Source organism: Emydura macquarii, unplaced genomic scaffold, assembly GCF_026122565.2.
Source record: "Emydura macquarii macquarii isolate MOO-44397 ecotype Brisbane River unplaced genomic scaffold, CSIRO-AGI_Emac_v2 contig_431, whole genome shotgun sequence".
NCBI classification, from domain to species: Eukaryota; Metazoa; Chordata; order Testudines; family Chelidae; genus Emydura; species Emydura macquarii.
In genome coordinates this window covers 16,179,031-16,206,445 of record NW_027130568.1, presented here as the reverse complement: position 1 = coordinate 16,206,445, position 27,415 = coordinate 16,179,031, and the positions used below count along the sequence as shown (strand labels likewise).

General features: G+C 42.7%; 1 protein-coding gene across 5 annotated transcripts in view; it reads right to left on the bottom strand.

The window, feature by feature from the left end:
* KIF13A (kinesin family member 13A) overlaps positions 1 to 27,415 on the bottom strand; it is a 193,908-nt gene that overhangs the window by 78,815 nt on the left and 87,678 nt on the right. For all 5 annotated transcript variants that reach the window (XM_067537607.1, XM_067537604.1, XM_067537608.1 and 2 more), the window contains exon 4: positions 12,087 to 12,147. In XM_067537607.1, the coding sequence (XP_067393708.1) occupies positions 12,087 to 12,147 (61 nt within the window). The remainder of the gene's footprint in view (positions 1 to 12,086; positions 12,148 to 27,415) is intronic.

Here is a 27,415-nt window from a genome sequence, read left to right as displayed (position 1 = left end):
ACATATATTTTTGGGTTGAATGATTTAGCGTAGTGTACACTCAAGCCTTTTTTTTTCTGGTAAGTATAGAGTTTGAAAATCTAGATATGGAGATCTTATATGAAAATCCTGTTGTGTGTATCAGTCATAGAAGATTTTAAGTATGCTTTAAGCTTTATGAGCCAAGATATGAAAGTAGGAACAGTGGATGTCATCCAAAAATTCAGACACTGTACACCACCAAGAGGGCCAGCATATTGTGCATCTTGAGCCAGTGGCGTACCGTGTGCCCTTCAGCCTCCTGCGCCCCCGCCCGTCATGAAGGGCTGGCCCAGCACCCCGCATTTACCTGCCACTCTAGCCCCACACTGGTTTGGACAGGGCACCCCCACCCCCCCCGCCTAAGGGGGGGGTGCTGGGCCAGCCCTTCACGACACCCACGGGGGACCTCAGGAGGTCATCTATCCCAATCCCCTGCTCAAAGCAGGACCAACCCCAAGGTGATGAATATATGGCATACTATATATATATATATATAAATGCTAAGCAGACCCTTTTGTGAACTTCATAACTCAAATATGCCAAATGATGCAAGGCTGCAGACAACTGCTGCAGTCCGGAACACAGTATATTTGAAGTTTCCACAGATACATCAGTGTTCTGTTGCCTCAATTCATCCTATAAAATATTTTCACTCATTTATTATATATTGAATGATACACATTGTCCATTTGTAACTATTTTGTACAACTTGAAATTTAAAGGTCTTGTTCATAGGTCCTTCATTACCCATTAGCAGTTTAAAACAATCAGCAACTTCTTTGTTACTGTGTGACATTTCTGTGGCACAAATCTGTCAGATAACTAAAAATGTCAGTCAATTGATTTCCTAGAAACAACTCTGCTAAAATACTCACTTTTTTCTTCCCATATTTTTACTACTCGTGAAATGCAGATGAAAACAAGATCTTTGCAGCTTAAGTGTTTGTTTCCCCCTGCAGCTTATTTTTTGGCTGAAGTCATAACCCTCCACAATATTGCAACCATCTCCATAGTAAGTAATTAGGATGTCTTTCTTAGATGCTAAGGTGATAGGCACTACAGAAAACACTAGGACAGATAGCTATCTCGGAGGATTGGATGAAGAATATGCAGCACCAATTAGAGGATCTAAAAATGCACAAACTTGCTTCTTCAGCCAACTCCTGATGGCACATTCTGGAGCTATCAAAGCATTCATTTCACAGGGAGCCACTTGCTTTTCTGCCAGAAAAGAGTGCAAGATCAAATGGTGATTGAAATAAACATATTCAGCCTCAAAGAGGATAAAATTACAATTCAGTACAGAGTTTGTGGGGAGGATAGCAGGAACTATCCAAAAAATTCTATTTCAGCATAGAAGACTCACAGCACCTACTTCTGACCAATAATAAACGAGGACCTCCAACCTGTCCCAAAAGAGAACGTGGAAATAAAGAAATATAAAATGGAGTACATGTATGATGTTCATAATCTGGTTTACAGAATCTTCATTACTGATGACAATGCAGAAGTAGAAAGAACACAGCTTGATTCACAAGAACAATTGAATTTTTGCAGAGCTGGCAATCAGAAAAACATTCATACACTAATACAGCAGCCTAAAGTGGCATTTTTACAGAGTCACATTTCAGAGCCAAACCACTCTTTAATACAGATGGATAGAGTATTGCTTAGTCTAAACAACCATGGTTAAAACTATCATGGGATAAGATGAAACTTACTTTCAAAATGCATTCACAAGGAAAACAGAATAATTTAAATTTCTATTATGTGCAATTTTTTTTTTTTTTGCTAATGCAGTCGTATTGTTGATAGTAATTGCATGAAAACCAGGAAATTCTGAGCTATGGTTCCCACAGAAACCTCATCTCTTTTCTCTTTCATTAGGTTTTTTCTTTTTCATTAGAGTTTTTCTATTAAGTGGTCACAAAATCTATATAAATTGTATAAAAGAACACAAATGTGTATTTTGGATATAGGAAGTAAATGCAGTTCCTTTGTATTATACTACCACCATATACTGTATTTGCTGAATAATCCCATGCAGCCCACTGTTAATACTTGGATGAAAAGTCCTATAGAAATGCAAATTACTTTTAAAAAGTGGATAAAAGCATTATTAAAATTCCATTTTACCAACAGCATGAATCAATTTACGCTTTCACACAGTGAATCTTTGATAGATTTGGGACAAAATAGAGGTTTCTCAGACCCCCACACTGCAGTGAGCGCCCTAACCACAATAAAACAAGTGAAAATAACAGGCTTGTTGACATGAATACTTAATTCGTGGCAAGCTGGGTGTAAGTCTACTCTGCTCTAGTCTGCCGTGAGCTAAGTGCTGGTGTGAACCTTGCTGCTCCACACTGAGAGGTCCTTACCTGATTTTGATCTATCCCACTTTGAAAGAGTAGTATATTTAAATGCACTAGGGAATTTTTAGTGCTTGGCAGGAGAGTCCATACAGACAGAGACTTAGCACATGGCAAGCAACCGAAGGACAGAATTAAACCCCAGCTTGCCACAAACTAAGACCCAGTCTACACTTACCTCCGGGATGTGGCAGCAGTCGACGGGAGTTATGCAAGCTACGTAAAAAACATGCGCAACTCCCATCGACTTCTCTGCTCCTCTTCTGCGCACCGTCTTCACTGCACTGCGCCGACGGGAACCATGTTTCCGTCGACGCAGCACTATGCCACTTGTGAAGGTGCCACTTGTGAAGGTGGTCTTTGTACATCAATTTCTGAATCAACTGAGCAGGTCTTCACAGACCGCTCAGTCGATCCGGAGAAATTGCTGTGACGGCGGCGACTTTGCCGCCATCAGTGTAGCCTAAGTATCTGTGTAAACAAACTAATTCTCTTTCAAGCTGGGAATCAAACCAGTGACTTAAGGATTTCTTCTTTCTATTGCTCTCTGCTCTAGAACTCCCTGTTGCACTAGCTGAGCTACTGGGGTAATCCAAAGTTAGGGAACCTTCTCGTAACACACATACAGAAATGGGCACATTTAAGGTTGCTTTGATAATTTGAACTTGCTAATCTTTTGGTAATGAAGCACCTTAAAATTGTATTCCTAGCCCAATTTCTGCATAAAAACAAAAATGAATCTTTAAAAAACAAAATTGAGCGTACATTTTTAAACAAATCTTTCTTTTAAGATAGGTATTATGAAAGCTTCCTTTCAGTCTTGACTAGAGCATTGCCATCACAAATAAATCATCACAGCTTCAAGACATTATTTAGCATACTGCCGACAATTCACTACTGTTGTCCAGCAACAAACTTTGCTCATCTTACCATGAAATACAGAACTAAAACAACATATAAAAGGTGAAAACTAAACATAAAACCTGCTAATATATTCTGGCAAAACCCAATCCTGACAGTGGAAAATACGAGATCAAATGAGTGATTATTCTTAATCTGTCAAGAATCCATTTCTAGTAGGAAACTAAAGCAAGAATCTTTGCATCTGCTCCTCGAAAAGGATCAGATTTTCCTCTATGTTCTGTACAACATCAAGCCTGACATTCCTTGATAAATAATAATAGAAACAGAGATAAAGAAGAAATGTTTCCTCCATCAGCATTAATCCTATCTGAAGCCTTTCAGTGAACTTTTCAATCTCTTAAATAGATACATTAACTTACTGTATGAAAATTAAAGGATACCAACACACTTCTCTTAGAATGATCACAAAGATATGTAAATTTTCAGATACCATGCTCGTGAACATTTGCATCCTGATCTATATACATAGCTTAGTTATTTCAAAGCCAAACTTCTTAAACATGGTAACAGCACTATATCTTGACATTTAAAACAAAGCTCTAGGTTACCCAAGTGAAAAGCTGCATATGAAAAGCTCTCAGTTGGGGCAGGGGGGTGTGGAGGGGATCACATTTGATAAATTCAAACTGCATTTTTATTAAACTTCCCACACAAAAAATTTGCTTCTGGATGAAGACCAAGCCTGAGAGAATTTAAACCAAAATTGGCTTTTCAGGCAGTACAGATTGCTATAAACATATGGTGAGACAAAACCTCTTTGCTTTTAAGTTCACTTAGCTTGTTAAATTAGATATTAGCTTGCATTTTACTCTTACTTCTTCTGCAACCAATCCTGACTTTTATGCACTATTACTTGTAATCACTTAAAATCTATCTTTCTGCAGTTAATACATTTATCTTGTTGTTTTATCTTTACCAGTGTGTTTGGATTAAAGTGTGTGGGGAAACTCCATTCGGGAAATAAGGCTGGTGCATATCATATACCTTTGATGAAATGACAGACTTTCTATGAGTTTTTGTAATTCAGGAGGGTACTGAGTAGTACAAGACACACATTTCTGAGAGGAAGTCTGGGACTAGGAATCTGCTGGTGTTCTTCTGCAGTGTAATTCATGAGTGGCTAACTAGTAGCACTCAATACTGTGCAGCTGGGAGCAAGTTGCATGCTGGGGCTAGAGGCTGTGTGTTAATTGGCCAGGAACGGCTGTTCACCAGTAAAGCAATGTAAAAGGCATCCCAGGCTGGAGAACTGAGGGGAGACCGCTCTTCACCAGTCCAGATTATACCCTGGGGAATGTCACATTCTGTCCTCTGTGTGAGCAAAATCTAACTATGTAAATCTCATTGCAAGATCGAGTTTTACATCTATGCCCGTGATACTCAGATTGAGGCTCAGGAGCCAGAAGTGGCTCTTTAATGTGTCTCCTGCAGCTCATGCAGTACATGATATTAAAACAACTGTGTGATTTAATTATTAACCAATTTAAGTTATTAACCAATCAGGATGCTCTTACTATGTTATTAACCAATTGTAGAATACTTGGTCAGTCATTTTGCTGAGAGAATAATGTATATATTATTTTATATATATAAAAATAGTAAATGAAACAATGAATTCACACTACTATGGCTCTTTTGGGTAATGTTGATTGCTAATTTGGCTCCTGAACCACTGAGGTCTGAGCATCATTGATTCTACACAATCTCTCTCTGGTTGGTAATGGATGAGGGTGAAGGCTCAGCCACCACACAAAGATGACAGTGGAGGTCTGGAGCCAGAGCCCGCCTCCATTACCCTCAGTCCATGAGGGACGGGAAGAGGTAGTGGCGGCTGCACCAGGGAAGGCTTAGCTTCTTACTCAGGTAAGAGTAATTTATTATTTATGTATTGCAGTGTTATTATCATCATTTATGTGTTTATAGGGGTTGTGTATGTTTATGGCTGGTGAGCAGGCTGTTTGGGGGGTGAAGGGGTGCATGTGTTTTACCTAGTGTTAACCAGAGGGGCTTTCACTCAAAAAAGGTTGGGAACCAGATATACACCTTATGAAATTTCAGGTCAGTTAAAGTTTATTTACTGTTTAATCCCTGATCCAGAGAGATGCTTTATTTTGTGGAATACATCATATAGTTTGAAGCTTTCACAAATCAGGCGTGAGTGTCATGAATGAATATTGTTTATTGTTGCAACAATGAGCTGTACTTTTGCAGTCAAACATGAGACTCTTATGAGATTCCTTGGCAGGAAATAACTCCACAGATCAGAACATTATGAGCATTATTAGAGTGAACTTTTCTATAAATGTGAATAGTATATTACGCATAATAAACTGAGCAGATCTGGGCAAATTGCAAGGCTAATGAGACCATGGCTAAGGACTCCCTTAGGTTATTTCTAGACCAAACTAAAAGGTGTGTTACTTTGTTAAAAATCTGCTAGCTAATACATTTTAAAAACCAAGTGTAGACAGGGCAAATTGTATTTGGTTCACCTCAACCTGTCAAAATACTATTTGTCTATATTAGGTTTTTAAAACATGTTAATATAACAAGTTTTTAAACTAGACGCTATTGATTCTTTTTTAGACATACCCTTAGAGTTTGCCTTGACTGAAACTTAAAGGTGTGGTGTTAGAACATGTTCTAATTATTGCACTCTAATGAGACAGTGTTGACTTTAACATGTGCCAAATTGGTAGGGATGAAACCTAGGCTCCTTCCTTTGACCAATTTAGCACGTACTAAAGTAAAATTTGTCTCATCTGGTTCTAGAACAACAACTAGGTTGTAACAGTACACTAAGCCCCAATAAAAATAATTCCCCCTACTCCCAGAAAGGGATACTGAATAATCTAGGCCAGAGGTTCTCAATCAGAGGAGGGTCCCCACGGGGCTAAAGCCTGGAGCTGCAGAGCTGAAACCTGGTGCCCCCACAGAGCTGAAGCCACGATCCCCAATGCCCCCTGCAGGACTGAAGCCGGGAGCTGTGGGGCTGAAACCCTGAGCCCCAATGCCCCTCTGGGGCTAAAGCCAGGAGCCACAGGGCTGAATCCCAGAGCCCCAGTGCTCCCGTGGGGCTAAAGTTGGGAGTGGAGACATAGGGCAGAAGCCCCAAGCTGATGGGCAGAGCTGGGAGGTCCAAACTGCAGCGCCTTACCAGAGCAGAGAAGTCCTGGGGGTAGCTCCACATGTCCCCTCCCGCTCCCACAAGTCCTTCTCTCCTGAGGACCCCACAAAAATCCCCACCCTCTGGCCAGGTTGGAGGCCGGAAGCAGAAGCCGAAGTCAGGTAGTGCAGGGTGGCTGCTGCTCTAGTTGGTACCATGGAGCAGGCAGCCGCAGAGTTGTTTTCCGTCTCCTGCTCCTGGTGCCCAGGATGCTGTTCCTCAGCTCCCACCCCCTCTGACTGCTTACTCAGCCAATAAGAGCCATCAGGGCAGGGAGACCCAGTTCTGGGGCCGGCAGTGCCCTCAGGGAGCAGCAACTGCAAAGGGGAGGAGGGGACAGCCCTTGGGAAGCAGCGACTGCAGGGGGAGCCCTCCTGGCACACAGCCCCTAGTTACTTCCTGCCTGCATCCTGAGCAGGTTTCAAACTTTTTGAGATGAGCTCCCTCCACTTTGAGTTATAGTTTTTGATTGTGCCCTCCCATCCCAATCCTGACAGGCTGGATGGCCTGCTGAGGTGAGTCAGAGGGTAGAAATGGTGCCTCCTCCCTGGGCCCCAGCGCCCGAGCCTTGTTGGGCTCTGTCCACTATCCCTAATAGAAGTCAAACTACACCTATGTATGGGGCCCCACCACCACCCAGAGCCCCAAGTCCCACCCCCCCCACTGGGTTCTGGAGTTTTTATAGCATGTTGGGGAGGCCTCAGAAAGAAAGGTTGAGAACCCCTGATTTAGGCCACCTTTCTCCATCCTACCCCCTTTGTTTCACAGATGCAGCCTCAGGCAGCCTGGAAACAGTTAGGCTGCACGTAACATTAATTGCAGGAGAGGAAGTATAACAGACAAGTAAAGAAACTCTCTCTCTCTCCTTTGCTCAAAACTCATTTGTTTCCAGATTTCTGAAATGCTACTGCAGTTCACACAATTGCAAAAACTCCTCACTTTGTTCTCATTACTGCGAACCTCTCAACGCCCTCCCTTTGCCAAAATGCCGTGTCATGACTTGTCTGGCCTCTGTCTATAAAGTGTAAGCTTTTCAGGACAGAGAATGCGTCTCCACCCATGGATTTACTCTTGGAGCCAAATCAATGGGAAAACTCCCACTGATGTTCATAGGAACTGTGTCAAACTCTTCTATCTGTATTCAAGATGCTTTCCCCTTAACCCACTAGCACTACTTGCCCTTCATCCAAATTAAGCATTAATTACTTTGCCCTTAACCATTCTCAGCCAGGCAAACGGAAAGCAAAGATATCCCATTATCTGGGTCTGAATATCATTTTCAAAAAGTTCAAAATGTAAACAAAAACATTTTGCTGAAAATGTTCTGTTTTTCAACCAGCTCTGCTATTTAGATCTTAATATGGCACCTAAAGCATGCTAGGTGCCACAAACAGCCCTTAGCCACCGAACAAAAAGACACAAATCCTGTGCCATAGAGTTTATAATTTACATTTAAATTGCAAATAAATTTAGATGAGATCATAGAATCACAGAATATTAGAATTGGAAGGGACCTCAGGAGGTCATCTAGTCCAACCCCCTGCTCAAAGTAGGACTAACCTCAGCTATATCATCCCAGCCAGGGTTTTGTCAAGCCCCAGCTTAAAAACCTCTAAGGATGGAGATTCCACCACCTCTCTAGGTAACCCATTCCAGTGCTTCACCACCCTCCTAGTGAAAAACTTTTTCCTAATGTCCAACCTAGACCTCCCGCCCTGCAACTTGAGACCGTTGCTCCTTGTTCTGTCATCTGCCACCACTGAGAACAGTCTAGCCCTATCCTCCCTGGAACCCCCTTTCAGGTGGTTAAAGGCCGCTATCAAATCCCCCCTCACTCTTCTCTTTTGCAGACTAAACAAGCCCAGTTCCCTCAGCTTCTCCTCATAAGTCTTGTGCTCCAGCCCCCTAATCATTTTTGTTGCCCTCCGCTGGACTCTCTCCAACTTGTCCACATCCTTTTTGTAGTGGGGGACACAAAACTGGACACAGTATTTTAAATGCGGCCTCACCAATGCCGAATAGAGGGGAATAATCACTTCCCGTGACCTGCTGGCAATGCTCCTCCTAATGCAGCCCAATATGCTATTAGCCTTCCTGACAACCAGGGCACACTGCTGACTCATATCCAGCTTTTTATCCACTGTTACCCCCAGGTCCTTTTCTGCAGAGCTGCTGCCTAGCTCGTCGGTCCCCAGTCTATAGCTGTGCATGGGATTCTTCCTTCCTAAATGGAGGACTCTGCACTTTTCTTTGTTGAACCTCATTAGATTTCTTTTGGCCCAATCCTCCAGTTTGTTTAGGTCCTTCTGTATCCTATCCCTACCTTCCAGAGTATCAACTACTCCCCCCAGCTTAGTGTCATCCGCAAACTTGCTGAGGGTGCAATCTACCCCATCCTCTAGATCATTAATGAAGATGTTGAACAAAACTGGCCCCAGGACCAACCCCTGGGGCATTCCACTTGTGACCGGTTGCCAGCTAGACATGGAGCCATTGATCACTACTCATTGAGCCCTATGCTCTAGCCAGTTCTCTATCCATTTTATAGTCCATTCATCCAACCCATACTACTTTAACTTGCTGATAAGAATACTGTGAGAGACAGTATGAAAAGCTTTGCTAAAGTCAAGGTATATCACATCCACCGCCTTCCCTACATCCACAGAGCCAGTCACCTCATCATAGAAAGCAATCAGGTTGGTCAGGCATGACTTTCCCTTGGTGAATCCGTGTTGACTGTTCCTGATCACCTTCCTCTCTTCCAAGTGCCTTAAAATGGATTCCTTAAGGACCTGCTCCATGATTTTTCCAGGGATTGAGGTGAGGCTGACCGGTCTGTAGTTCCCTGGATCCTCTTTCCTCCCTTTTTGACATGCCAAAGGGGGAAGGGCAACAACAAACAAATACTGTGGTTGCACAGGTTGGGCAGCCAGGCATATTAATGGTTATATAAATATTCTTTATTTTATGTAGTTTAAACTAAAGTAACAACCTATGATAACTAATTGGAGATCGAGATAACATGGGGTAAAATAACAGTGGGAGGAAAAAAGAAAGTAGTACATTACAACAGCAAAAAGTGGGGAGTGAAGGGATGAGAAGGAAAGGAAAGGAAAGATGTAGATCGATTGTGCAGGAAGGACAGAGGGAAGAGTGTAGAGGAAATGAAGGAGAAAGGTATGCATGGTAAACAGGAAACAGAGCAGGTGGAGAGGGATGTAAAGAAGTAGGATTCAATATTGTAAAATCAATGAGAGATACCGTAACCTGCCATTACACTATCTCCTCCCGCAGCCTCACATCATGAGTAAACTGTATTTTACTGTTCTACCAATAGCCTGATTCTAATTCCCATTTGCTGTACTACCAGTGTAACAGAGCAGTAACTCAGTTGATGGCAATGGAGTTACACCAGTCTGAAACTAGTATACACAATATTAGACTGAGGCCCCATCCTCCTATTTGACGGCTCAATCTTGCTACCACTAAAGTCTGAGTTTTGCCACTGACCCGCAACAGAAACAGGATTGGGCCCTTTTGCTCAAGAAACACACTTCCTCCACCTTCACCCACATAAATATTTCTTGTTATAGGATTTATTATAAAGATAGATCAGCAGTTTAAACGAACCAGAATCAAGGAAATTAGCACAGGATACTTGTGGATATGTATATAAATTAAAAACTTTAAGTAGCTGACTCTTCCCCAGCCAATTAGCCATTGTTTGTTTAATTCTGTGTAACATTAAGAATTTTATAATTCTACATTTCCTAAAATGACATAGGCTCCATTTTTTATTGTGAGACTGAAAATGTAGTTTTTAATATCTGTCTGCTTCTGTCAATGTCAAGCTTCAGAACTCAGACGTGCTTCATTTGAAAATACATTATTTTGGGAAACTAATCAATGTTACTCAAATAATACGCGGATTAATAGTTCTCTTCACTGTAATGTAACATCAAGTAGCCTAGGCAACAATTTGGTTTTGCACAGAGAGGAAGGATGGTCCAGTGGTAAGAGAGGTAGCCTGAGCGACCAGAGTTTCAATTTTCTGCTCTGCCACAGAATGACCTTGGTCAAGCCTCTCTGTGCTTTCAGTTCCCCAACTGTAAAAACTGGGATAAATGTACTTTCCTATCTCACAAGGGTGTGTGTGAAGATACATTAAATTGCTCTGATACGACCCCACTACAGTAGTTAAGTATGTAAAATGGAGGCAGACGATAAACAAACTCCCATTGACTTCAATAAGGGCAAGAGTAGACTATTTTCTTTAAATCTCTCTGAGATTACGTTTCTTTTACATAAACAAAATTTAATGTTAAAGATTCTACTGAACTTGGGGGTCCAAACTTTACTTAAACATCCCAGGGTTATGGATTTAGATACATGAAGCTTTAGATTCACTTGTCTTTCAACTGTGTAAATAGTTGGTACTTCAACCAATGACTGATGTGCGCTGCTACAACACTTATAAATTAGATTGTAAACTCTTTGGGGCAGGGACGGTCTTATGTGTTTGCATAACCCACTGCTCAGTGTGCATTATGTGTCGCCCTCTGTGCCCAATCCACAGAGGATGCGAGTCTGCTACAGCTCCCAGAAAGTCTGGCTCTTTAGCTCAAGCTGTAGAAACTCATGCTTTTAGCTCTTAGTTCAATCTTTTGTGTTGGACAAGAAGTACATTGGTATAGTGACTAGCACAATGGGGACCTTAGTCCATGACTGGAGTCCTATGTGCTACTACAATACAAATAATAAATCAGCAGCTCACATGAACTTCACGCTGAGGAGTTTTCTGCATAAAAAGGCCTCATCTAGATTAGACAGATAAATGACAGTAGAATCCACTGAACTGAATATAACTTCTGGGATTTAGGATATAACAACTATAGTTAGCAAAAATAAGAAGCACATTCTGTAAGAGATGGTATCTAAAGCTAGTTCATGTCATTAAACCATCCCCAACGCCACTGTCTTCTGAAGATACAAATAATGTCTATTCAATCAAAACAGTTCCTTTTTTTAAGGTAATAAAAATAAATAGCAATATGAGAAGAGGCAGTAGTCCCTTGTCTGACAGTCCGACATAGAATATCAAGCTTCTGGAGGAGGGTACGAGTTGGAAATTTGACCTGTCTTCAGTGACGATGAAATAATCTGATGAAGAGATGAGGTTTCTCTCTCTGAAGCAGTCAGTGGGATCTGCCTCAGTCTTGCTGTGGGGCATTGAAAACACATGGTCTCACGACTAGCATTAGGACCCAGAAGTAATTTCTGCTAGAGAATTGGAATTTCACCTTAAATAAAAGGAACATTCCTCAAAAGGAGGCTAGAGGGAGTGACAAAGGAAGAAAACATTAAGCCTCATAGGTTTAAAAAAAAAAAAAAAAAAAGCCTCCTTTCCCAACATTATAGTGGACCCCATAAATCCTGTATTCTTTGTGAGCTGAGGAGACTCCATTCAGGTGGGCCTAGTCCAGTTTAAGGCCAGAAGTCAATTTTAGTAAGAAAAAAGTCAGGGGACCAGCCAAAGAAACAGAAAATTACCCATTTTCAAAGCATTCATACACTACCAGACATGATGAAAATCAATGATTTACCTGCATATTTTGTGGTGTTTGATTCATCCATGGACCAGAAGCAGTAATCAAAGGCAAACACCTGCATAAGAATATAAAAAACAAATGAGGAGCTTTCAACACAAAAGACAGCTCTCCCTGAAACACTACAAACTCATACCAGTTTGAATGGCAGATACACCATACTATCTCCACAGAACGTAAAACAGATTTGGAAAGGGCTCCATCAGAGTTAAGACACTCTGTAATTCTGAGATTTGTCCTTGGTTGTATACATTACCTATACTTCAGAATTTTGTTTTAAAACATTTAAGTTACCATAATACCTAAGATATGTGAAACAGAGCAAAAATGTGAGAGAGCCACATTTGTCTTCCCATACTGAATGGTCTTCCCAGAGTTCTTCTGTGAATTCAGTTCATTTCATGAGGGGTGCAAGCAGTGGAGTATGTATTACAGGGAGGGCTGGTAGCACCATTATTAAGGTTGCCCTACACTTCCCATTATAAGACTGTTTTCAGTTGCTTATAAAACTTTGCCAACTTTAAGCATTTGAGCTGAAATTGTCCATGTGGGGTGCCTACCTGAATTTTTTGGAAAGTTTCTGCCAAAGCAGTTCAGCCTTTTCTGAGAAAGAGGGTAGGCAGAAATAAGTTTACCCATGTTAAAAAATTCTTTGGACGATTTCTTTCAGAAGCTCTAGAGTCAGCATACTTCGCAGCCAAGTCCTGAAATTTGTTGGGGGGGGGGGGTCAGATCTGCTTTTTTTGCTATTCCTGGGAAAACCTGCCCAAATTACAAGCCTTTGAAAAATCTCCATTTGCACATGCTAAGAAGAGATTTGGAGATTTTTAGCTACTAAAATCTAAGAAGATTTGGTACACACTCAGCATGCTCCAACTCCATTATAGTCTTGGCCTTCACTACATCCTCTGTCAAGGAGTTCCACAGGTTGACTATGCATTGTGTGAAGAAATACTTCCTTTTGTTCATTTTAAACCTGCTGCCTATTAAACTAGGGGTCACCAAAAGAAATTGTGTATTATGAGGGGGAGTAAATAAAACTTCCTTATTTACTTTCTCCACACCAGTCATGATTTTATAGACCTCTATCATATTCCCCCTTAGTCGTCTCTTTTCCAAGCTGAAGAGTCCCAGTCCTGTTAATCTCTCCTCACACGAAAGCTTTTCCATAACCCGAATCATTTTAGTTCCCCTTTTCTGTACCTCTTCTAATTCCAATGTATCTTTTTTGAGATGGGGCGACCAGGTCTGCACGCAGTATTCAAGATGTGGGCATACCATGGATTTATACTGAGGCAATAAGATATTTTCTGTCTTATTATCGATCCCTTTCCTAATGATTTCCAATATTCAGTTTTGTTTTGTTTTTTTTACACTGCCGCTGCATATTGAGTAGATGTTTTCAGAGAACTATCCACAATGACTCCAAGATCTCTAAGTGGTAACAACTAATTTAGATCCCATCATTTTATAGGTATGATTGGGATTATGTTTTCCAATGTGCATTACTTTGCATTTATCAACATGGAATTTCATCTGCCCTTTTTTTGCCCAGTCACTCAGTTTTGTGAGATCCCTCTGGAACTCTTCACAGTCTGCTTTGGACATAACTTGCATCATATGCAAATTTGGCCACCTCAGTGTTTACCCCTTTTTCCAGATCATTTATGAATATATTGAACACTACTGGTCCCAGGACAGACCCCTGAGGAACACCACTATTTATCTCTTTCCAGTCTGAAAAACTGACCATTTAATCCTACCCTTTATCTTCTATCTTTTAACCAGTTACTGATCCAGGAGAGGACCTTCCCTCTTATCCCTTGACAGTTTACTTTGCTTAAGAGCCTTCGGTGAGGGACTTTGTCGAAAGCTTTCTGAATCTAAGTACACTATATCCACTGGATCACACTTGTCCACATGCTTATTAACCCTCCTCAAAGAGTTCTAGTAGATTGGTGAGGCATGAGTTCCCTTTACAAAATCCATGCTGACTCTTCTCAAAAGCGTGTTCATCTATGCATCTGATAATTCTGTTCTTTACTATAGTTTCAACCAATTTGCCTGGTACTGAAGTTAGGCTTACCAGCCTGTAATTGCTGGGATCATCTCTGGAGCCTTTTTTAAAAATTGGTGTCACATTAGCTATCCTCCAGTGATCTGGTACAGAAGCTGATTTAAATGATAGGTTACATACCACAGTTAGTACTGCAATTTCACACTTGAGTTCGTTCAGAACTCTTGGATGGGTACCATCTGGTTCTGGTGACTTATTACTGTTTAATTTATCAATTTGTTCCAAAACCACCTCTAAGGACACTTCAATCTGGGACAGTTACTCAGATTTATCACCTAAAAAGAACGGCTCAGGTTTGGGAATCAACCTCACATCCTCAACTGTGAAGACCAATGCAAAGAATTTATTTAGTTTCTTCACAATAGCCTTATCTTCCTTGAGTGGTCCTTTAGCATCTCGATCCTCCAAGCAGCCTCATTAGTTGTTTAGGAGCCTTCCTGCTTCTGATTTTTGCTGTTACTTTTTGAGTCTTTGGTTAGCTATTCTTCAAATTCTTTTTTGGCTTTCTTAATTATATTTTTACACTTCACATGCCAGAGTTTATGCACATTTCTATTTTCCTCAACAGGATTTAACTTCCATTTTTTAAAGAATGACTTCTTGCTGCTAACTGCTTATTTTACTTTGTTGTTTAACCCCGGTGACACTTTTTTCTTACTATGTTTTTTTAATTTGGAGTATGAATTTAAATTGAGTCTGTATTATGGTGTCTTTAAAAAGTTTCCATGTAGCTAATAGGGATTTCACTTTTGGCATTGTACCTTCTCATTTCTGTTTAACTTCCTCATTTATGCATAGCTCCCTTTTCTGAAATTAAATGCTACCATGGTGGGCTGCTTTGGTGACCAAACAGTTCAGCTATGTTCACCTCTTGGACCAGATCCTCTGCTCCACTTAGAACTAAATCAAATATTGCCTCTCCTCTTGTAGGTTCCAGGACTAGCTGCTCCAAGAAACAGTCATTTAAGGAGTGAAGAAACTTTCTCTCTGCATCCCGTCCTGAGGTGATACATACCCAGTCAGTATAGGGATAGTTGAAATCCCCCTATTGAGTTTTTTATTTTTTATAGCCTTTCTAATCTCCCTAAGCATTTCACAGTCACTATCACCATTCTGGTCAGGTAGCATATCCCTACTGCTATATTCTTATTATTTAAGCATAGAATTACTATCCATAGAGATTCTTTGACACAGTTTGGTTTATTTAAGATTTTTATTTCATTTGATTCTATGGTTTCTTTCACATATAGTGCCACTCCTGCATCAGTACGATCTATTCTGTCTTTTTGATATATTTTATACCCTGGTATTAATGTGTCCCACTGATTAGCCTCATTCCACCAAGTTTCCATGCCTATTATATCAATATTCTCATTAAATACAAGGCACTCATCTAATCTATGCATTGACACCTTGCAGTTCTGCCCGTCTAACTGACCCTGTGCATGGAACTGGAAGCATTTCAGAGAATGCTACCATGCAGGTCCTGGACTTCAATCTCTTACCTAGAAGCCTAAATTAGGCCTCCAGGACCTCTCTCCTATCCTTCTCTGTGTCATTGATACCTACATGTACCACGAACACCGGCTCCTCCCCAGCACTACACATAAGTCTGTCTAGATGTCTCGAGAGATCTGCAACCTTTGCACCCGGCAGGCATGCGGTTCTTCCAGTCATCACAAACCCAACTATCAATGTTTCTAATGATTGAGTCCCCCATTATTATTACCTGTCTTTTCCTAATAACTGGAGTTCCCTCCCACAGAGAGGTATCCTCAGTGCGAGAGTACAGCACTCAATACACTGGACCCAATTCTGATTAGGTCATCTGAGCTAATACAGACATTCACCATTACATCATATGAATTTATTCAGCATTTGCTAATTATATTCATGTAGTTACCAAACAGCAGCCATATGATAAATAAATTCAAAATGGTTATGGTATTGTGTTTCAGATTTAAATTACATGAAGATCAGGCAGGAAACTCAGTTTGGGTACCCTTATCTCAGCTCACCCTGTGAATACATTAAGATTTTTCAATACACAAAAGATATGCAAAATTTTGTACTCCTGCAGATAGAATATGTGTATCTGAGGTCTAGTGCCTCTGCTTTGCTAAACAGCAAAGTGAATCTGAAATCTGGCCTGTTTCACTGTTGGTACTCGGGCAGCAGAGAAACTGATAATTACGTTAGGCTACCTCTATTATTGCATGGCACAACTATCAACAGCAACAGAAGGACTGAAATTATGCACAGGGAGGATGACCTAGAAAGAGAGGTTGAAGAAGAGGGTGCACCAGCAAAGACAACCCTTCCCTCATTAGAGAGGCAATCAGGTCACTGGAGTCCCCTGCCCAACATTCATGTGTTGGGAACAAAGAGGAAGAAAAAAATCCCTCCTCTCCTTCCATCAGCCAAAGGAAAAACTGAAATCCTACCAGGCAGAGATTGTCTGCCTCCTGGTACTATGGGAGAATACCCTAAGTAGGTTCAGCCATGTTCCAAACAGCTAGAGGTGTATTATCAGCAGAGAATTGCCCTTTGAGCTCAATGATTGGGTCCCCAACTCATCTTTCATATGGTCTGCTGGCTAGTAAGTGTTGATGGCATTCCTGTTCTAAACTATCAACACCTCAATATATGATACTTTAAGAAAAAAACTGTTACTAATCTTCTGTAACTGTTGTTCAAGACCTGTTGCTCATGTCCATTTCACACTAGGTATATGTGCGCGCTACATGCACTGGGGCTGGAAAACTTTTCCCTTCAGTGGTATCCATAGGGGCCGGCTCCGGAGCCCTCTATAGTAGCGCTCAAATGCGCTGGTATATAGGGCGCCGCCAGGCCCTCCGCCCCCCAGTTCCTTCTTGCCGGAACACCATCAGTGTGGAAGGAGGGTGGGTTGTGGAATGGATGTGAGCAACACATCTCGAAGAACGACAGTTACAGAAGGTTAGTAACCCTTTTTTCTTCTTCTAGTGCTTGCTCATGTCCATTCCACCCTAGTTGATTAGCTAGCAGTTGCCTTTGGAGGCGGGCCAGGAGTTCATGGATGTACTAATTGTAAGATTGCTCTGCCAAAACTTACGTTGCCCTGTGTCTGTTGTACAATCGCATAATGAGATGCGAAGATGTGTATGGAGGACCAGGTTGAGGCCTTACAGATAGCCTCAATTGGCACCTGAGCCAAGAACGCTGCTGAGGAGGCCTGGGCTCTCATTGAATGCGCTGTCAGAGAAGCTCGGGGCGCAACCTTAGCCTGTGTGTGCGTAACACAATTGAAACATGTGTCTCTGTAATTTGTAGTATTGATATAATGTTAATACTACATTATTATTAATGCGTACGCAGAAGGTGATCCAAGATGAGATCGTCTGAGACAACACTGGCTGGCCTTTCATACAATCGGCCACCGCCACAAAGAGCTGAGTTGACTTCCTGAAGGGTTTTGTCCTTTCCAGATAGAAGGCCAATGTTCACCTTATGTCAACGGTGTGCAGGAGCTGCTCCTCCTGGGAGCCATGGGGCTTAGGAAAGAATACTGGAAGAAAAATGTCTTGGTTGACATGGAACTGTGAAACGACTTTCGGCAGGAATGCAGGATGGGACCTCAACTGGATCTTATTCATACAAAAAAAAACTGTAAGGAGGCTCAGAGATCAGAGCCTTGGTCTTTGAGACTCATCTTGTTGATGTAATCACCACCAGAAACGCAACCTTCTAGGACAATTGAAGGAGGAGCAGGAGGCCCTGGTTTTGAAGGGTGGCCCCGTAAGTTTGGAGAGGACCAAGTTAAGGTCCCACAGAGGGGACCGGGTCTCTAACATGCGAGAAGAGCTTTTTCTAGGCCCTTTAAGAATCTAGTTGTCATCTCGCGGGAGAAGATCAGGCTGCCTTGAACCCTTTCATGGAAAGCCTAGATCGATGCCAAGTGCACCTTTATGCACGACAAAGCCAGACCTTGCTGTTTCAGGTCATGTAGTCCAGGACAGCTGCAATGGGCCCAAGAAGGGGAGAGCTCACGTTTCTACACCCAGGTGGAGAACTGCCTCCATTTTGCCAGGTAGGTGACCCTAGCAGAAGATTTCCTGCTTTCCAGCAGGACCCTCTGGAGCTGGGCGGAGCAAGACCATTCCTCCCAGTTTAATCACGCAGCATCCACATTATCAGGTGCAGGGAGCTCAGGTTCGGGCGAGAGCGTCCAGGGAGAGATCACCAACAGGCTCATGAGCATGCCGAAACAGTGTAGACGTGACCATGCTAGAGTGATCACTATGATGTGCGCCTTGTCCCTTTTTATCTTTATCAGACTCGATCTATAAGAGGAATTGGGGGGAAAGCGTACAAGAGCCCCCACAACCTTTGCAGAAGGAAGGCGTCAGATAAGGAGTTGCTGTCTCGCGCCCTCAGGGAACAAAACAGCTGGCACTTCTTGTTCCACCTGGTCACGAAGAGGTCCACTTAGGGAGTTCTCCACCTTTGGAAGATAGCCCTTGCCACGTCTGGGTGCAGAAACCATTCATGGTGAGAGAAGAAAGATCGCGGAGGTGATCTGCAAGGGAGTTCTTGTGCCTCTTCCAGCAAGGACCTAGGTGTCCCCTCAGTCTGGGATAAGACATCAGAATCTGGGGGATGTTGCACTGTTATGACAGAGCAATGCTCTGATGCCCTGGAGACCAACTGATGCCGGGATGCAAGAGCAGTGGGAAACCCCCCTGGGTTCCAAAATTGCCACGGTTCTGGCCACTGCGTGGTCGGCCAGGTATCTGGTGGAACGGTGGGATGGAACCTAGTTGTCACAGCTGAATGCCCATGAGAAGGACCTTCCTTCGGCTCCAATTCCAAAGTGTATGACCACGGTAGTGCTGTCCTTGCTTCTGGTTCTTATGGTGCTGGCGGTGATGCTCCGGTGCCGGGGAGCCATGCCGAGGTACCAGTTAACGGGGTTGTAACTCTCCAGAAGGCCGGTGCCGTGGGGTCCTATACTGCCGATCCCTTGAGGACCACCTCGAGATTGGGGAATGGTGCCGGGAACCCGATGTCCCATGCCAACGCTCTGCCGAGTGGTGCCGTGGAGCTGACGAGCTGCCCTCCGAGCTACGCCTGCTACTGCGCCATGAGGGTCATGGTGCCATTGGCAACCATTGCCAAGGCATTGATGGGAGCTGTGGTGAGGAGCCGTATGGCGGCACCAGCGACACAACAGGGACCCTGACTGAGGGTTTTCCCCTTGATCTGTCCCTGGCCGACTGGCCCTATACAGAGTCTCAGTGACTGGGTCTGTCCTCCCAGAGGTGGGCAGCACCGGGAGAGACAGTAGGTTCACAGCTGCCTGGAAAGCCTCAGGTGTGGACGGGACTACTAGGTGCCAGGACCCCCTTCCATTGCCTGGTGTGGGTGGGGGAGCCCGGGGAGGGCTGGGAGCTCTAGAGGGTGAGGCCACTGCCTCTCCCAACTGCTGAAAACACAAGCGGCCCGCCTCGGGTCTCGCCTCACTGTTCACTCCCAACTTGCTCTACTGGGGTGGGGAACATCCCCTATTACTGTGGGTCTTCCTGTGCTGCTTCTTTGAAGCCAGCGACAAGGAATGGTGCCTGGATGACGCTGATGCCAGGCGCGCACTTCTTAACGACAATGCTGTGCTTGGTGCTGAGTCTGAGTGACTGGGGTCAAACATCTGTCTAAGTGCTGATTCCATGAGAAGGGCCCTAAATCTTATATCGCAGTCCTCCTTAGTGCGGAGTTCGAAGTTCCTACAAATACTGCACTTTTCTTTTATATGCTCCTCACCCAGACACTTGAGGCAACTCTGGTGAGGGTCGCTCATAGCCATCTACTTCTTGCAGGCTCTGCAAGGCTTGAAGCCTGGGGAGCGGGGCATGACTCAATCCCATGGCTGTCCCAAGTAAACGGACAGTCCTTAAAGTGCTAGGAGTCACAAAAACTACTAAAATTCACTAAAACTGGTAAACTTTAACTGCAGAACTATATACAATATGAACGAGAGAAAAATCAGTGAGGAGCTGCTTGCTGAGGCAAGGACATTCCAGCACAGTCGCAGGCAGTAAAAAGGACCTGAGAGGGAAAAAGTTCTCCAGCACTGGTGCATGTGGTGTGCACACACACACACTTAATGTGGAATGGATATGAGCAAGCACTCAAAAAAGAACAACAATTAAGAGGATTGCTCAGGACTGTCTACAATTTTTTTTCAGAAGTGACCATTTGTACCTACAGGTTGGGCTATATTCTATAAATGAATCATTTGAGAACTGAATTTTCTGTTCTTCCAAAGAAAGCAACTGTCCACATTAGTGGCTTTAATATCATATCATCATATAAAACATTTGTCACTTATGGGCTTCTGTAGTTTAAGAGACCCCTTGCTAATTTTCATTGGATTGGCTGTCGTTTTTAAGAACTAGTCAATTTACAGTTGACTGTACTCCGACACTACGAAGGCAATCAGAGGTGGTAAAAAAGACTATACCTTACATACACTGTGCCTAGGTTAAGATGCCACCTACCACATACTCAACACAATATGTATCTTTCAACAGTGTCAAATTGCAATGGATGACCAGATTAGAAAAGTTAATCTATGCTTAGCTAAAAATTTCCTTTCTTCAAGTAATAAGGTAAAAAGAGCTGTTATAATGGGTACTTCAGCCTGCTCCATCTTGTGGGCAAAATCATCCCTGTCAGTCACTGGCAGCAGGGAATGCCCCATCTCCTTAAATTCCCTTCACCTGAGATACATCCACAGCTACAATAATTCAAATCTACTTCCCTAAATAACCGACTCTGTTTTTCAAGGAAAAACAATAATTTCTCCTACTGCAGAGCATGGTAAATTCCACTAATGACAAAACCAAATCCTCGGATGTCAACTTTCATCTCTATTCTGGATGATCCAACTGACTCCAGGGTGGGATGGATCTGTGGAACATGTGTGACAAAGTGGGAATTTTCTATAATATTTTTATGAATCTTGACTGTGCTTCAGTTTCCCTTATATGCTGCAGTGCTACCCAGTGAATGGAAAAGGACTGTTTGCTCTCAGTGCCATCTAAGGCTAGAACATTAGGTCTGTTTCCACTACATCAATCCATATCCCTGAGTGGCATAGTTAACAGAGCCATGCGCAGATACAAAAACGTGGATCCGCATTGGCAAGAATCACCTTGTATCCAACCTGTGATCTGCACTCCATCTGATCTGTATCTGCATGTGTATCTACACCGTGCCTGCAGCAGCATGCTATCTCACAGTGACTCTCAGGTGGAGCATCTGTGTGCATGCTTGTTTACTGTATATAGGATCACAAAGGTGGGGAAGCAACTGTCTGTAGCTCATAGCCTATGAGGCGGCATCCCACCTTCGAGATCCTATATTACCTTTCCCCCCATATATAGAGAAAGGGGAGGGGATAGATCAAGACAGGCAGCAAAATCCCCCAAGCTCCTATCGCCACAGTTTAAGCGGCCAGGCAATTTAGGAAACCTCTCCTGACTTCATTGTCATATCAGGTCAGTTGAAGACAGAGGCAGCTGCTTCTCCAAAGTCAGTCTGACAGCTGCTTCCCCACCTTTGAAATCCTATATTTAGAGCCCTGTGCACATACAATATTTGTATCTGCACCCAATCCATGAACCGTAAAAATGGTCTATGGATATCCACAAATATAAAGTGGATATCCGTGGATTTGCAGAGCTCCAGTAGTTAAGCCGACCTAAGTCTCCATGTAGACAGTGCTACATCAATGGAAGAATTCCTTTATCAACATACCTACCACCTCTTGGGGAGATGGACTGCCTGTGCCAATGGGTGAATCCCTTCCATCAGCTTAGGTAGCGTCCACGCTGAAGTGCTGCAATGGTGCAGCTGCAACAATGCAGCTATGTCTTTATAGCGTTTTAAGTACGGACAAACCCTAAGAGATGCAAGCATGAATGTCACCTAACTCTCTGGGTCTTAGTTCCCATATCAATGGAGCATCTGAGAAGACAATGGCAAATCCAATTACCAGGACACCTAGGAACCAAATGAACCAGAGGGATAGATTTTCCCACCTCCCCTCAGGGAAGCTAAGCAACATTCTCCAGCTCAAGAACAAAAGGACTGGAAGGTGAGAGGTGCAGGGACAGAGTTGCTGGAAAGAGTTGGGGTCTCACCTAGGATATGACCAAGGAGGTCAGACAGGCAGACAGAGCTGGAACAATGCAGTTCACTACAGCTTGGCTGGGCTCTGAGCTAACCAGAAAGGTCTACGCTTTAACCTTCAGTTCTCTGTGCTAACCTAAGGACTTCCTATGCTGTGTTTCACTTGACTAATAAACCCTATTGTTTGAGTGTCACTGCAAATACTTGCTGAGGTGCATTAATTGATAAAGTGTCTCTATGAGGAGTCTATCTCAGTTGGACTCACTGAACAGAGCTCAGTGTGAAGCAGGAGTGCTGAAGGCCCAGAGGTCCAGTCTAAGAAGCCCATGAAGCCGCATAAATTACCCTGGAGGAAAGACCCACGTGAGACCCCTGGGGAGGATCTGGCACACTGAAGGGGTTACTCCTAGACACTGTTACAAAGCTGGGACACAGCACTGATTTTGTGGATCTGTGACACCCTATCACTCAAAGAAAAGAAAGCAGGGATAAATTTTCCTACCCTTCATGCTAACCTAGACAGATCCACTGCAATGGGATTTTCATAACAAAGTGGAAAGCAGGATTCACCCCTTAAATATGGGCATCCAAAACAAAGATTTTATGTACAAATATATCCTCCAGCTTCCTCTAGGCGCTAAGACATCTGACAAAAGAAATCAAATGGCATTGGCTAAGATTGAATGACCAATATAGAGAATTTGGTGAATTAAAAAACATCTATCAGATCTCAATACAGGACACAACTCCACCTCGCAGTTATCAGTGTTCCTAAGGATGAATCTTTGATGCTTAACTAAAGAAGGAATATTTCTTGAATTTATTTGAGGAATGAATGCTATGACAGTTGTGAGGACTACCTGTTTGAATTAAAATGACAAAATTTGGTCTCAGAGAACGCCATCAAATAAAACACTCATCTGAGTGGAGATAGTAGCCCTTGGGTGAACTACTTTAATGGATAAGCAGTTTAATGACACTTCCTGCAGGGATTCACGCTTGGCAGTGCTGCAGGAAGAATAAGCTTCCAAGGTCACACTCTGACTTTGCAGGGTTGGAATAAGGTTGATGCCCTAAGGAAGCATTTAATGTTTGGATTTGTGCAAAAACTTCCTTTTATTGAACATGGTGAGAACATTATACTACTGAGACTTGGCCTTTTTGCTTCAATGCTCTTATAAACCTGCAATAAAGCCCTCCTCATGGCAGTTAAACTATGAACTTTGCACCAGCCACCCAAATAAGCTCTATCTCTTTTGGGGTCCAGTAAAGCAGTAACTACTTCATCCAAGTCATTTGAAACCTGTTTGTGGTCTCGGATGAGTACTGGTCCAACAGCAGCAGCCTTCCTCTATGAGATACAGGCAACTGAATACCCAATACTAGGTCAATCAAGACAGAGTCATGAACCCTACAGCCAGAAACACAAACAGTATCATTGCTGCTTTTCCATTCCTATCTTTTGTGTTATCCTGGGGAGCAGTGGAAAAGGTGGGAAGATACGTAGTAGAGACCTTGTCAATTTTGTGAGATGTCATTCACCAACTCACATCCCAGTTCCGGATGCAAAGAGGCCTCAGAACACTTTATTTACAGTTTCCAGATGCAAAGAGATCAATCACCAGCTGACCAAAGTGATTTATGATAAGTCAGATTTCTGGGTATAGGAATCACTCTGCTAAGATGACTTCTTCCATGTCAATTTTGATGTTTATCTTCCCTTTAGTGGGCTATACACATAAACACAGGAAATTCTGCTATGTCTAGGATAGGAGAATTTCTCTCTGGGGTAGGGTTGATAGTGTTCTTCCAAGTTACCATGAAAACAGAATCAGACCCAATAACTGCCACAAATAGACTATGTCTGTTTATCCATGGAAGAAACAATGATTTTTTGTTGTTACAGCTGGTGGATTTTGGGCTCTCTTCTGGTGCTCATTCCCTAAACTAAAACAGGCAAATCTCATTTAAAAAACAAAATTTGATTCCTTATATTCACTAGCTGTGGGAGTGGAGATCTTTGTTACCAGGGTGTAGATACCCAGGGAATGAAGAGTCACAGAGAATCTTTTAACATGCATATCACATCATCAGTCTTCTGGGAGAACATATTAGCACCTTCAAATGGTAGTTCTATTGTATTTTGCAGCTCTTTTGGGATTCTGGAAGTCTAAAACCAAGAAGAGTGTCTCTTTTATTTGGCTGTCGCCATCAAACACGATACAATATTTGATGCATCAACTGCTACTTGGATGGACATGTGAGCAGTGAGATGATGTTCCAATACTATTGACAAAAACTGATACGTTTCTGAGGCTTTGTCTGCAAATTTTGAAATTGCTGACCAGTTGATAAAAGTGCATTTGGACAACAATACCTGATAATTTGACACCCTAATTTGAAGGCGTGCTGTGGTATACACCTTCCTGCCATGCAGATCCAGGCTCTTTATGTTCTGTATCTTTTGAGATTGTTTTAGGCAGTCTTGCCTAAAGCTCTCATCAGCTGCTGCAACCACTCTTGAGTATGGGATGGATAAAGAAATACTCATATGCTCACTGGGGGACCTGGTATCTTCTGTACACCCATTTGGTCATGGGCGGAGTAGAGGTGGTGTCTGCCAAAGAAACTTTGTAAATTCCAGCAATGCTTCATTAATGGGAAAGACAACTGTTCCAAAAGTGGTACTCTGCAAGATGTCCAATCGTTTGTGTGGATAGTCTTGGATAGGTTCCACCTCCTGTGGTCATTCACCTAACCAGGTTCTGAAAAACGTTATCTTCCCCTGATAGCTTTGTCACCTCTGGGGTGAGGGCTTCATCTGGAGAACATCTAGAAGTTCGTCCCCAGTCTTCCCTCTTCTGTGAGTTCCCGTAAAGAGAAGGGTGGGGGGTTTGGAGGAGAATCATCTCCAGACACTATAGGTAAAAGGGAAGGCAAACTTCTCATGGATTGAATGGCTGATGGGGGCCTAGATGGTTTTGAAGCAGACCAAGAGGTCCTATAAGGCCAAGGAAGACAATCTAGTCTGTACTACCGATGGAGGGCACCAAACTGGAGCATCTTTAGAATAATGTTCTTGCTCTAGAGTTCAGGAATCTCTAGAATGTTGATGGTATGGAGACATGGGTCTATCATGGTCAGAGTCCAAAGAGGAAGAGATGTAACTCTCCTCAGTAAATGATGGAGCAGTCCCAGTAGGCATTCAAATACATCTTGGCTTCGGGGTCACAGTCCCAACTTAATATATCCAATGAACCAGGCAGTCAGAACACAGATAGATGGGTCAACACCAATGGTGCCGACAGAGCCAATGCAGTATACATTCAACTGGACAGAACTGCAGGTACCATTGTAAGTGTAGTCACCAGTACCACTGGTGCTGATGAAGCGGAGGCCGCTGAGATTGGGACCAGAAAATGCAACAACAGAGAGTCCAGGAGAGGCAGACAAAGAAGAATGCTGTGAAGAATGCCTGCGGTATTGACAGCACCAATAGCAGAGGTAAGTGCTTGTCCACTGGTGGTATAAGGTCTGAGACTTTTTTCCTGCATTAAGCAGCAAGAGCCACAGTAGGATAGCAGCAACCATGAGCTAAGAAGCAGAAGTCACATTCACATTCCATCTAAATTTCATCAAAATAATGCAATATCATACTGTAAGAAGCATTCCTGTCCTAATAGTACCCACCATCACGAGATAAAGAAACAGATCTTAAGATGTTTAAAGAAAACTTTTGTATAGCATTCTGTCCGGCAAGAAACCATTGTAATTTTGAAATCTATATTTCTATTGTTTTGCCTTTATGATCCCTATTGTTTATCTGTATGGTCTCTGTCTGATTCTTTGATTGTTTCTGTCTGTTGTATAACTAATTTTGCAAGATTTAAATCAATGAAGGTGGACGGGAATGATTAGTTAAAGAATTGTTTTACAATATGTTAGGATTGGTCAAAGAATTATTTCATAATACTTTAGTAAAATGATTGGTTAAGGTATAGCTAAGCAGGACTCAGGTTTTAAATATATTAACTGGGGTCTAAAAGAAAATTCCTTGGAACCTAACTCCAGGACACAGTCCCTCAGAGCTGCCAGACCTCAACAATCATACTGTCCAAAAGCTGGATGATCTAATCTTGACTAGCCACCAAGAAAAGTTTGCCAGCCATCCAACCAATGCTTAGGTGAGCACTGTCTGCTTAGCGTATGTATTCTGTTTTGGTAATTGTTAATAAATAGAGGTAAAGGATATTACTGTGTAAGGCTCCTTCATTGGTAAAAGGCCCCACAAAGCTGCTGAAGATTACGCCCCGAACTCTAGCAACTGGGAAAGAGTTAGGGTGCCTAAATTAACCAGGTTACACCTTGAGCCTATGGACAGGTAAAGGTTGGGTGCCTGAGTGTGTGCGTAACAGTGATGCCAAACCCAAGAGTGCCAGAGACAAAAGATCTCATTGTGAGGGGTGAAAGCGTTGCTCTTGACAATCCTGCTGGCACAGAGTTGACTGTGGGTCTTCGACACATTTACTACCAGACCTTGACTCAGTAATGGAGGACTTTCTCAGAGCCATTTCATGAGGGAAAGAAGAGACTTGGAACAGTTATCGGTCATGGGCTTTTGAGCATTTTGAAGAGGCCACTGGAGAAGATGAATAATGTTTTTCACCAGACTTTGGTTTAAAAGCTGGTGCAGAGAGAGGGGGAGGGAGCACTCCCTGTGGACAATCTTTTCATTATCTTGGGATCAGGCTCTGAAGAGGGACTTATCTCCTTCTTCTTAGAGGAGAAATTCCCTATGTTTTTTCATTCTTATTGGGAAGAAGATATAAATAGGAGGTATAAATTTGTCCCTCACATGCCCCTTGCCTAAACAGATTAGGCAATTCTTGTGCCTAACAGGGATTACACAGCACTGCAGGTGAAACATTTAAAACTTGGAGATTTCTTCATGGTAACCCAACCTAAATTCAGTAAATTATTAACAATTATTATTTACAGTATTATTACTCTAAAACTAACGCTAAGCTAAGATAGAACTATATACAGAAGGAGAATTTTCCTAAAGGCTGACTAAACTGAA